This window comes from Clavelina lepadiformis, chromosome 8 (genome assembly GCF_947623445.1).
Source record: "Clavelina lepadiformis chromosome 8, kaClaLepa1.1, whole genome shotgun sequence".
Lineage (NCBI taxonomy): Eukaryota > Metazoa > Chordata > Ascidiacea > Aplousobranchia > Clavelinidae > Clavelina > Clavelina lepadiformis.
The window spans coordinates 3,436,547-3,450,014 of NC_135247.1; the positions used below are offsets into that span (position 1 = coordinate 3,436,547).

Consider the following 13,468-nt stretch of genomic DNA (forward strand, 5'->3'; position numbering starts at 1 on the left):
CCGTCCTTATTTATAAGATTTGTCCTTATTTTAAAGGTCCGTGTCTTAGAAAATATGTTTGTCCTTATTTCTAAGAAATGTCCTTATTTTCACTTTCGTCCTTATTTTTAGGGCGGAGGTGGGCACTTTTGTCCTTATTTTGGGCATTTTGTCACCTTACGATACCATTTTGTACCAAAGAGATACCAAAATTATGAACATGCAGATAGTGTCTTGTTTTTTTTTTTTTTTTTTTTTTAGGAACATTGGTTGCTTTCTCTTGTTGTACACTGTTTAAGGTGGTATTCCTCGTTCGTTTTCTAGTCGTCCTTATTTTTGAGTTGAGACTGATGGCAACCCTGATTATACAAGTGCACATCGAGATGACGTCACAATTTGAGTAGCTGTGGTCTAGTATACAACGGTATCCTGTGGCTGTGCACTTGTATACTAGACCCTCACATAGCATATTTGCAACATAACAACAAGTTTGCAATGATTTCATTAATGGTGTTAGACTGGCGTGGTGTAAAACACAAACCCAAATTTTTTCAGCAAAAATCTTTCTGTGCTAAAATACAAGCTTTCCATGCAGCTAGAGTCTAGATGTGCGACGACAAAACCTTTGCGTTCTAGCCTACAATTTATCTTAATCTATCTTACAATTTTAGGTGTTAATTTATAGTAAAACTGCACCACCTTACTTTAAAACGTGCTCTAGAAGAAACTAGAAGCCTACCAGGCCTAGCTGTTAACTCTGGCCTAAGCCGTTCTGCTGTTCACGCCCGATCTGCGCTAGTGGTAGCAACATTGCATCTGCAATAACAAAGCCATCTGCAGCTGATGGCTGAGCACAAAAGTTTCGGTCATGCGCCACATACACTTACGCCAGTTCGGATGATTTCATGTCATATAATATTTGCATGGCACGATGGCACGCAAAAATTATTTTGGTCGTATAAATATATATTTAACGACGGTACAGTCAGTGGTGTCCTTAGGTTTAGAGGGGCTGAGGCGAGGTATAGTACCACTTAAGTTTAGGGGCCCCAAATTTACGGAAGACGGAGCAACCTATCCTAGGACTCCCCAGAAAATTTTGAATTTACTTGGTCTAAAATACATAAACTTTTGCTTTTCTTTGAAAACACAAACTGCCTGAGATTTGTTTGTGCATTTCGTTTTAGTTTATGACTGCCTAAATTTTGCTCCATAGCTTCCAAGGTCACACACCCTGCAGCTTTTGTTGCTATTGAGCGCCTAATACCTCAGAGATTTGCCAGCAGAGAACACAACTTTTTCTTCGTCTTAGCAAAATGTCTTAAATCACGTGAACGTTTGAGCATCAACCAATACAAAAGTAATCTCAAACCAGGAGGGGACCAATTCACACGGAGGTTTAAATTGCACAACTTTTCCCTATTCTAAATACAGTTCATACAGCTAATTAGCATAAATCAGTGAGTGACTCTTGTCCTGAAAAAGTGCGACTAGTTAACAATAATCTTAGTACGCAATGCTTGTTTTTTAGAACGCTTATACAGAACTATGGGTCCCGCTTGGAGGGAAGAGGCCTAAAACCACTATGCCTACAGTATCGTGTGTTTAATATTTCTCATTAACTGTAGATTTAAGACGTTGCCTATAGTGCTAACTTTTTGCAGCAAAATTAAACGGAAATATGCTCAGAAAGAATTAAAGGACAGAAACAAAGTGGCAAAACCCCGAGGGCTTAAAATCTGCAAGATGTTAAGGAAACGGAAACCTGTGATGCCACAAAAATAAAGCGTTAACCTGGCCACAAAACACTGATGAAGTATGGAGATCTGTCTAAATGTATAAAGACAAAGAGCCTATTGACCACCCCTGGAATGCGATTTTCGGGCGTACCCAGACTACTTCTATACAGGGTTGTATTGTAGGCCTATTGTTTACTTTTTGCCAGTAACTCTGCGGAGCGTAGTTGTTGGTGACATTTCAAAGCACATGCTAATTTATGATGATCTTTTATTGGTTCAGGCTGAACATTTCAAAATTTAACACCAAAAATTTCATTGTCTGCTACATAGTACCTTGGCTGCAGTACGGTAAAAACAGTTTATTTCTGCTTCTTGTGCCAATTGAGTAAATGTTTTGTTAATTTCAAAGAGAGTGTCGAATACAGATGGCAAGTTTTTGTTGATGTATCTGTGCATAAACATGTTGGTTTCCAGAAATAACAAATCATTTATTGACCAATTATTATCAATACCTGTGCGACTGTGCCTGAATGTTTCATATTAAAAGATAAACTCAATATGATTGGACGAAATGTATAATATACTTCTCGAATACGCTTTATCGAGGTCACCAAACAGAGATACAGTAGCGTAAGTAAGATTCTATTAAACTATGATACAAAACAAGTAGGCCTAAGCCACCACAATTTAAGTATTGTCTAATTTTTGTCATTGCACCCATCTTCATTCTGATTTTCTGCCGTACAGAGGTCATACGGAATTTCCTTGATAAGCTGGGTTGTAATCAAATCACCTGACATCAAATTATTTGTTCCCAAACTAGTCTAGAGTCTAGACTCTAGAGTCTAGACCAGGGGCGGGCAACTTCTTCGGTCGGCGGGCCTGATATGAGAAAATGAAGTACTTGGCGGGCCGGATTGCTGAATAGATTGGAACGCAGCTTTGTCTTATTAATGTTCATGGTCGAAAATGTTTGCTCATAAATGTATGTAGACCCGAACATAACAAGTAGATTCATGGCCATCTTTCTCAGGTTGGCAAACTTGGACTTATTCAGTGACGCAATACAGGGATTGCGGCAGAATGTGGCCGCAGGCCACATTATCATGTAAGACCGGAAACTGTCTGCGGGCCGCTCAAAATCCCGTCGCGGGCCGGATCCGGCCCGCGGGCCGTATGTTGCCCACCCCTGCTCTAGACATAGGCAATAAGCATCCAGCATGCGCACGACAAGTTTTGATAAAGCATTTTGATAAAATATTGGGAAGTTTCGAATCGGACTAAGAAAATTATACGTCAGTCTGTTTATTTAAGCTTATTTATTTATTAAGTAACTTGTAACTTTTCAATAAGGTACCTGTACAAAATAAGGCCCACCTAACACTCTTTTGAAAATAACTTGTAATGAAAAGTGGTGTATGGCACCTTAACCTGTAAGGTTTGCCCACTTCACTACAAAGTCTGTTTACTTGTGTATATCTTAACAGTGAACTTTGATAGACTTCAGCAATAATAACACAGGAATGACAACTGTATAATCTGATTATATTGAAGTTTCATCGAACGAATACATCAAGATAAAACATTGGGACAGCTACATAATAAAGTCGACCACTTTCTAGGGTTGACTTAGTAGACTGTAACGCATTGAACAACTATGAATAATAACACACACAATATAGGCATGCACGACATTTTTGTCACGACTTAATACGATAAGCAGAGAGTAATCGATTACGTAACGCAATGCTTTGCTTTGCCGATTTCCTTAAACAAGTATTCTATGCGGCATTCGATTTGCAAGCAATTTTATAATATCATCACAAACTCAAGAACCACAAATGAGAATAGACTGAAAAATCGTATTCTATTAGTGAGGGTATATGACTACAACATATTAAAACCACAATACCTGACCACCCCCCAAAAAATTTTTATAAAGAAATTAAAAATTCCAAAAAATGGGCCTATGCTCCTAATAAGGCCCACCAATTTTGTGAGTATTTTGATTCAAAACATAGCTGAAAAATCGTATTAAGCAAATAAAACAAGACAGTAACCACCAATTTGTGTAAGACAACGACCAACAAACGTGGGTTGAAAACTTAAAGGAATGTGACCCATCAGCATAGGTGCAGCAGGCGGGGGGTCACCGGCCCCCCTAACCGTCATTAAATAGGCAATTTTTGGGCAGTTCAAAATTATTAGAGCAATTTTTGGTACTTTTTCTGGCATATTTTGTAACAAAGACCTTTTTTCTTTTTTGGGGGGGATCAAGCATCAATTTTTCATTTATTTGCACGGGTTTGCGAAATATGAGCAATGGGCCTTATTAGGCACTGGTACATTACTCATTACACAACTGTTTCGGATATTTACTACAATTACTGCAGATCGCTTTTACATATTTTGAAGATAAAAGACTGGAACTAGTTACTGGATTGGAATATCACCACCAGCGCCACCCAAGTCTTTAGCTTCGGATCAAGAGGGGTTTATTTTCAGCAAGATTCCATCTTGCAACGAGCAGCATTGTCATCATATATCTTCCAAAGATTATCATTGGTGTGCATTCTTGCTGTACAAATTCGGGCTAATCAACAACGTTTTTCTTCAGCGCAATGGCCACCAAAAACCGGGCTCTTGCCCGGGATGGGTTTCTTTTCCCATCCACTGACGTACAGCACTGAAGTAATTTTTATTCATCAGTTGCTTGAACACACCACCTGCTCGTTTGCTTAATTTTCGCTTTTTTAACTCATGTTTTATAGATTTAAGTAATTATAGGTTTAGTGGCCGTGCTAGTTGTTTCCAAAAATTATTAAGGAGGCGTCAAACAACAAAAAATGCCATAAAATCTTTGTTTGTTTTATTATACAGTGAATTTACTAAAAGACTGATTACTCGAAAAATCCTGCATGGGGCTCTCTGAAATTTAGCATGTCAATTTAGTATGCTTGGGACTACCATTCCATAAAATGCCATCAAAAAATCATCATTCAAACGTTTTTAACAGAGGCGCAAAATAAACACTTCAATTTTGGGCCTAAAAAAACAAATTCTAGCTACTTTAGTGCTAATTTTTAACCTAATTCTGCACCCCACCTGGGACATTGAAGTGTGGGAATGGCGATGTTGATTGTTTTAAGGTTGGCCTAAAGCCAAAGACTTTTAGTCTTTCTTTTAGAACTCCTAGACATATGTGTCTTTGACTCCGTTGCGCCTGCTTTCTCTAACTTAATTGTTTCTTTAAATCAGCACAACATTCATAAAGTCTAAATTGTTATATTGTCCGAAATATAGTCGTAGTCACATCAGAAACAATTTCATCACCATTTCACATTAAAATAAAGCTACCACTTATTCAAATAGAATAATCCAGAAGATAAACTGATACGATGAGAAGAGATAAGGGCAGATTTTAACCAAACCTAAGTTTTTATACCGCTGTATCCAACCAATGGGCGACAGCCATGCTACTTTACCATGCCACGTGTCCTTATTCTACATTATCTAAGCTTTTTCACCACAGTACTATCAATTTTGCGTCGGGAAACACAATTGCCACTTGACCCACTTCAACTCTCGGTCAGAATGTCAGTTTAGTAGAACTCATTGTTTGAATAACGGATTTAACCACGAATAATACACTTGTTCAAATATTCAATTGCATCTAACTGGAGAACACACAAATCGCTTAACAAATGCCAATTATATAACTTATTATAATTTATTATCACGACTGCCACAGAAGCACGCCAACTGCTAGAGTAATTCCCTGGCTAGAAAACAACACCAACCATGCTGCCTTCTGATTGGTCTAAACAGGTTTTTTAAAACCCTACGTAGGACGTCCAACAAAATCATAGAGATCTTAGTTTTAAGTCTTTGACGCCTCCTTAACGTTATTTTCTTGAGCACGTTTTTAGCCTTTTCGACTTTGTCCTGTTCATTGGCGCGTGTTAGTAACAACTGGTTTGATTTTTCGTCCCCACCGCGCTTTTGACGAAAAAATGAAATGAATGAAAATTTTTTCCTGACTCAGTTCAAGTCAAGGCCCTTAGTTTAAAAACTGTTCTGACGTCACACTACACTTTGCGTTAAATTAGTCAGTATAACATCATATCTGCCTTCAAATTAGTCCGGCTGACACTTTTTTACCAAGAGTTGTAGTTTTTCGCAAAAAAGTCCATTTTTGTTATTTAAAGCTGTTTTTCTTGACGTCACAATTGTCATAACGTGACTGGAGTCATTACAATCCGGCTTCTTACAACGTATATATTTTTTTAAAACCATACGCCCGCAAAACTATGCAGAATTAATAGTTAACTTTAATATTGTTATGTCCTTGCCGTTGACGGCAACCCCAGAGGCCGACTAGAGTTCATCTTCGGATATGTAAGAAAAAAATAAACAGATTTAAGCATTTATTGAGAAGTAGTCGTCCAACAGTGGAACCACATTTACATTAGGGCACAGTGCAACAGGCATACAAGTCACACGAGAATCAGAAGGAAATTTTATTGGTCAACTCCATTTACCAACAGCAGGAAGAGAAGAAATTAATGCAATAACACACACATTGTTTTGGTAACAATCGCTCTCTCACACAACAGGCATTCGTCACGTTCCGCCGGCAGATGCGGCAATAACACATTATAACGTCACACACGCATTTGTTCATAAACACAATGCACACGCAGCACGTTTCCGAAGAATTGACGAGATTCGATCGAAGCATCTAGAGAGAAAATTGACAGAATTCAAATTTACCGCAAAAAATGCGAACTGGAATAGGAAAAAAAACGCTTACAAATCATGTCAAGCCTTGGGTTTGAGTTTACGGATTTCCTTTGTTCCCCATATGGCCAAACTCTTGGTCTTGTTGGTTTTGGAGCGTCTACCTTCCGTTAGAAGTTCATGTATAGGCTGCTTGCTTTCGAAACCCCTATAGAGATCAGGGCCCCAGGTCTTACCAAAGGCCACGCAGATATCCCTGTAAAGCAAAAATATCATCAGATGATTGACGCAGTCTTATAGTACCATAGGAACGTCCCTTATAATCAATACATGCTTTTTGAAGACAACATTTGGAAGGTAAGATTTTGACAAAATTAGGCTAACCGTCAGAAAACAGTTATAAAAAATCACGATAGGTTGTAGAATGTACACATTACACAGTAATTGATTAGCTCATTTCGACTGCTAACTGCGAGATAGGCCCATTTTTCATTAAAATAAGTGGAGACAAACACTGCATTCAATACCCAATAAGACCAGCCGAAGCAGCCACGGTACCATCAGAATGGTCTTCGTCTCGGGCAATGTCTTCAATAAAGTTCAAGATAAATGCGATGTGTGGTTGAACAAGATCAACGTCCTCTGCAAGTATAAAAAGTGCGTCAGTATTAGAAGTTAAGTAAGGTCAGATAACTGGGAAATTTGCTGAAAAACAAGGTTAATTCCAAACTGTTTCTCGTATGTAGATACGTACTGCTGATTTCGTTTTCGTTATCGCCCTTCAGGCCTTGTATGATGCCGGTGTAAGCTTCCAAACAGCTTTCTCGCAACTCGTTTAAATAATCCAACATGTCATAATCCGACTGCGGTTAGAAGTGTTGTGATAAGCGCTAAAAGTTTTCACAAGTCTATAAACAGTAAGGTAAACCTACCTTATCCACTTGAGCACTGGCAGCCTGCTGAAGCATCTGCAAGACCACGGTAAGGTAGGTTTTGAAATCACTTCCAATGGCCAAAGCAATATCACCAAATACAGAAAGTATGTGAGGCTTAACGCTTCGATGTACACTGGCGTCTGATAGGTTGGTAAGAAGAATGGACATTATGTCGTCACAGTATGTTCGTACTTGTCGTCCAATTGCCCGACAAATGTCACCAACGACACCGACTGCAGCAATGCAGACCTAAAATAGAAACAAAAAAAACTTAATCGACTTCAACAAGTAAATGTTTTTTATTAGTGACACTAAAAATACTTGTGGTCTGTCAGTCTACCAGACATGGTTAAAGAGAAGCCACAACGTACATGCTGTAGTTAGATAAGCCGACCGAATATGGTTAGCGAAAGGGGCAGGGGAAAAATAGCGTTCACGTAAGGAATTTTTTATGTACAGTGTACATGAAGTTAACTGGGCATGGCCAAAATCCACAACCAAGATGTAGGCAAAGTGGTATATACAAAGGTAATATTTTATTACAATTACTCAAGACATTAGTGGTCGTAGCAGGTTTTTACCAACAAGCATATAGAATTGTTTATATTAGAGGCAAATTAATTAAAGTGTGTGCAACTTTATGTGAGGGTTCACTATTTTGACTCTTTTATCCAACCACAGATGAAGAGCTGAATCATATCATTTTTATCTTTTGATATTTCTAATAGTTTTATCACAATCATCGTTCCCATCAACGATCATTACCTGATATTCAGCCTTATTTTGCAAACCAGTGGTGAGAAATTCCTTGAACGTTTCCATGTAGCCGATGAACTTTGCTCCGACAACTTCAGTGAGAGTTCCGATCGCCATCAGCGCATCCTCCTGGACTCCACCAGCACTGGTGCTTGATGTGAGCATCTGAAGAAGAGCTCCCATCACGTTATCAGCAATGTCTGCAATGGAAGAAGCACAATGTCAATGTGGGAGTAGAAAGAGACCACTCTATGGCCAAGAAAATTTTTGGTAGTGTTTAACTTTCGAGTATGTATGGCATATTACCAAACAACAAACATATGTGGGTTATGCTACAGCCAGAAAAAAATCGACTTTATCATTGCCTGTACACTACTATAGTAAAATCGTTTTATTCATTTATGTTATGGCTTCCTCGAGATAGCAATCATGATGATGCGTGATGGTATGGTTATTTGCTTCAACCATAAAGACAAAAACGGCAAAATAACATCATAAATGTATATATTGAAAATTACTTGGTAACTGTTAAGTTCAGAAATATAGTAGTTAGTCATGTGTTAACTGGGACAACACATGTATCGGTGTGTTGTAATCAAGTTTTTGCAAAAAATAAAGGTGTTGTCCGGCAGATGTTAAAATAAATTGAGATCAATTAATACTACTGCACTACGATATTGGTGTAGCTGTTAAGGCCGACAATTCTGTGTTAGGAAGGGAATTTTCTCCTAAACACAACATATTCAAACGGATAGATAGAAACTATGACCATATTCTTTGTCATAGTTGAGAGCAACCACGTTACCTGCTGCTCCGTTTTGAAAAGATTGCTACAAACATTCATGTGATATTGCAAGGCTAAAAGTGCTACTGCATTTACTTGCAATGTCATTTTCTTTGACTTTTCTCAGTACACTCTGCAAGGTTGCACACAAAAGAGACTGAAGGTCGTTGTAGTGAGATCGGTCGCTGCTTGACTGAATGTGACTCTACTCAAAAATAATAATAAGACAGTTTTCATGTCTTTAAGGTGTCAGGTTACAAGAAAAAAACAAAGAAAGTTATTTAAATAAGAGTGACACAATACACTGATTGTGAATTTGCCAAGTTGAGTAAGAAACAAAAAGCAGCAACAAAGAGCACCTCCATCATTAAAAGCGCTTGAATTCTGTCCATAATCACGTTGGTGGTTTTCAGAACAGTTTCGTAACAATCTTTTGGACTGTTTTTTATCATTTCCATCACGGCTTCATACGCGGCACTTCGCAAGTTGTTCAAGTGGCCATCAGTCCTGTACAAAAATGCGTTTTGTGATTAGGAATGAAGGGCTAAACACCATACATACTTCACACATTATATTGTGTAACTGAATTCTCAGATCTTGACTGCAATACATTAGCACAAGCAGTTCTTCACTATATTGTCTATATAATGAAAAAGTTTAGACACAAAAAACTAACTAACCTGTCTGTTGTCTGCAGAAGTTTTTCCACAACCTTCTCATAAACCTGCGACATGCAGTAAGTTTCTGGATCTCCGTCATCGCCATCTGCTGCTTCATAAGCTGATTCGGCCAACGAGGAAAAAGCCTTTTGTAAAAAAATTGTCAAATTATAAATTGTATTTAAGCCAGCAATGAAACGTAACAATTAAGACTTTAAAATCAGAAGAAAACCAGAATGCAATCTCCTAAAAACTAGCTAAATCCTTTGTATAATGATGGCAATGTAAGAATAAATCTGTGTTGTTTTAAGTTGACAATTACCATCAACTAATGCATGTATTATCATTCTGAATTACTTGTGAGAAGCTTCCAGAAAAAACTAAGTTTTACTTTTCAAAGATACAAAAATCAAGCAATTTACAATTCAGCAATTTAAGTACCCAGCATATATTTGCAGCCACGCGTGGTTCACTTGTCAAACTTTCAACCATTGCTGTTAGGAGCGGCATGAGGAAGGATTCCTTCAGTGCTGCCTCCGGAATCAATTCGCAAATCCTTCACAAAATATACACTTTGCATTAAAGGCATTTGCAGTCACATCTCAGTCTACAGAAAAGATCTAATGGACATGTGCGGAGAGAGATTCATTAACTTTTTAATTCAGTATTATTGACAGTATCTGTTGCACAGAAGTCTTGTATTAGGATGTCAAACGTCAAACCTTCCAATTGCCCAAGCTGTTGTGTCCCTTACAACAACACATTCGTCTTTCAAAAGAAGAATAAACATTGGCATTCCCTGTTCCGCAATTACAGCCAATTTTTCTGTGTTGGGACCTTCTAGGATTGAGCCAAATGCCATCACTGCAGCATCCCTGTATCTCCAGTCTGTGCTGTTGATGTGAGATGTGACAAAAGGAACAACCTACAAGAGTCATATGATTTACTAATAATGACAAGAAATCCATATCCTAACAAAATTTTTAAAAAATCATTAAAGTTCCAAATCAATGCTGTAACCAGGTAAATCTGAACAAGCAAATCAAAGATAAAAAAACACCACAAGGAAATGCAAACTTTGCTGTTGCACAAAGAATTTCATACAAAGGAAATGTCAAACACAGCTCAAAGCTACAACATGGTACCTGGGGCAAGACATCATCTTCACACAATGTGGCAAGTAACATCAAACAAATTCCAGCAGCCTTGGAAGGATTCCAGTCATCTTCGTCATCTAACTCCTCCTAAAGTTATAGCAATTGCATTGTTAAATTCATTCACAACCATGTTAAGTTGAGGGGAACAAGCTAATCCTTTCAAATCATTTGCAATGCGGTGAACCCGGGTGATAATAGCATTACCTGTCGGGCAAGAATGTCTGTCAAAATTGGCACCAGATATTGAAGCGCTCCCTTGGCATAAAATTTGCTGCTATTTTCAGGTGGACGCCCAGCCTCATAAGCCTGCAGGAATAAAAGCTACAATAATAACTGAGGGAAATTGCAGCAAAAATTTAGTAATCACCTAATATAAAATTTGTTTTAGCAAAAATAAAAAGGATAATGTAGCACGGTGTATATTAACAATGCAAAAAAATCATTGGTTGCATAAAAAATTGGTTACTTATCCTTATCAGTTATCACCTAAGAACAGACCAAAACAAATTTAACTTAATCCAATACGAAATCCTACTTTACTAATTAAAAACAGTCAGTATTAGTTAGGGTTTTCAGAGACTCTTACCTCAGTTAGCTCAATGGAAAGGTCCATCTCCTCCTCACACACATTTGACCAGAATTCAATGCCTTGCAAGCAGACGTCATCCTCTGATGACTTCATTGCTTCTACTGTTATCTAAAATCAGAAAATTTTTTGTTTGAAATATGTTTCAAAAGTTAGCATCTTTTTTACAAAAACCGTCAATTTGAGCAATGAGCTTCACACAGGCAAGATCTTAAAATAGTGTTACATAAAACACAACACAATAATCAGCAATCACGTATAAATAACAGGACATTTATAAAATTATTGGATGTTTAAGGATGATACGAGGCAAAATCAAATTATGATCAATGAGATACTTACGGCAAACAAAGCTGGGGCCATGTATGCTTCCATGTACTTGTAATAAAGAGACATGATCTTCACCATACATTGCAGGGCAACGACTTTAATCTAGTAAATATGCGTAAAGCTGGCGGTTGTATTTAAATGGATAAAATGGGTTCCATAAAAATGAAAATAGGTAGAATAATGCTTTTTACTTCATAGCAATCGATCACTTTCAAGCAAACACGTTTTTGTAATGGTCCTAACCTTACTATCTTCTACTTGTGTTGCTTCACAGATCACTTGCATAATAAAATTCCTTTCAGTCTGTAATTTTGAAACATGTGTTCAATATTTATTTACTGCAGCCCTTACCTTATTAAAGACAACAACAAACCAAAAGAAATTCAGAGCACAGGACTGGTGAAAACTGAATTGTACCTCTTTATCAAAATTTGCTTTTGTAAATTCAAGTGAATTTAACATTGCGGTTGTAGCTGCCAGCTTAACATGGAGGTTCTGTTCATCTTTTCTCATGCCATGCACAATAGCTGTGAGAATATCATTCGAGTATGTAGTAAGATGTTCTGGTTCCTGTAAAATTATGTGCAAAAATTGTGGCTAGATTGATAAGATATAGACCCGTAATCATGAACGTGAAGCATTTGTGTACCATGTCTGAACAAACGTAGCCAATAGCTTCCAACGCAGCTTCCTTCAACGTTTCAGTACTGCCCTGGTTTGTAACACTTTGCACTAATTTTGGAACGAGGTCAGGCCATTGCTGCAAGGGAATTTCAGCACATGCGATACCGGCAATTACTTGAGCTGCTGAGGACGGTCTACTTGCTTCAGTACCAAGAGCTTGAACAACCTGATACACCGTTAAAGTTAACTTACATGTTTTATACAGAATGTACACTTGAATTTTATGTATATGTTGGGCCAGAAAGAACATTGATACATATGGAGACAAATCCGAGCATTCCCACTAGCTTGACAGTTCAAAGTTGCAAATCTCTCCAACACTCTTTTAGTGACAACTTAAACTCTTGCATTAATAAACTTTCAAGTGATCACTAGTTTTACAATCAAATCTTACCAGGTTGCAAATTGAAACACGACAGCTTTCCTCCAAAGCCAGCCAATTCTTCTGATGATGATGCTTGACATTGGAATCTTTTGATGTCAAGTAGTTCTTCACCTAGTTAAGCATGGAAACATTTTCAAGCGACAAGTATATATATCATTGAACTGAATTTTGAGGATGATTAAAGGATAAATACCTGCAAGCCTGCAGCCATTCTGGCAACTGGAGTGTGGCTTACATCTGCGAGCACCTGGCACAAACCAATGAGAAACTTTCCTAAATTATCCTGTGCAGCCTGTTCCAGATACCGTTGCGCTTCAGTTAACTCATTTTGATCTAAAAGTAAAAAACATGGCCCACTAAATCAGAAAACTACACGAACTATATATATAAAAATATTTCCATGTTTATAATATGGTTGAACGCTGTAAAACGATCATAACATCTTTCAGTAAAGCAATTGCTGTGTTGTAAAATATTTATTAACATACCAGTCAAAACACTTACTCGTTGAAACAGTTTGCTGGAGAACTTCAACAAGGGAAGCCATTACAAATATTGCTGATAAGCCTAGTTACAATGCAGCAAAAAATACTTGAAGCACAAAAACTGTGTCAAAGAAAATAGAGAAAACTCTATAAGTAATGGCGGCCTGCAAAGGAAGCAAAAAGTTGAAATTTTTGATAGATTTTCGGTCTATTTGTGCTACACATGCAAGCTACCTTCATGATATCATA

General features: G+C 37.6%; 2 protein-coding genes across 2 annotated transcripts in view; both read right to left on the reverse strand.

Moving 5' to 3' along the window:
* The window catches only part of LOC143469801 (retinoblastoma-like protein 1), a 78,088-nt gene that overhangs the window by 24,345 nt on the left and 40,275 nt on the right, over nucleotides 1-13,468 (reverse strand). The gene's annotated exons all lie outside the window — the stretch shown is intronic.
* Nucleotides 6,129-13,379, reverse strand: LOC143469348 (importin subunit beta-1-like). Its single transcript, XM_076967013.1, has 21 exons — nucleotides 13,239-13,379; nucleotides 12,928-13,067; nucleotides 12,744-12,845; nucleotides 12,315-12,515; nucleotides 12,083-12,235; nucleotides 11,909-11,968; nucleotides 11,678-11,767; nucleotides 11,336-11,446; nucleotides 10,954-11,055; nucleotides 10,738-10,836; nucleotides 10,315-10,517; nucleotides 10,034-10,148; nucleotides 9,614-9,738; nucleotides 9,293-9,440; nucleotides 9,030-9,138; nucleotides 8,159-8,349; nucleotides 7,391-7,642; nucleotides 7,213-7,321; nucleotides 6,986-7,100; nucleotides 6,532-6,714; nucleotides 6,129-6,459 (listed from the first exon to the last, which is right to left on the reverse strand). Exons 1-20 carry the CDS (start codon nucleotides 13,279-13,281, stop codon nucleotides 6,540-6,542), a joined length of 2,643 nt encoding a protein of 880 aa, XP_076823128.1. The 5' UTR covers nucleotides 13,282-13,379; the 3' UTR covers nucleotides 6,129-6,459; nucleotides 6,532-6,539.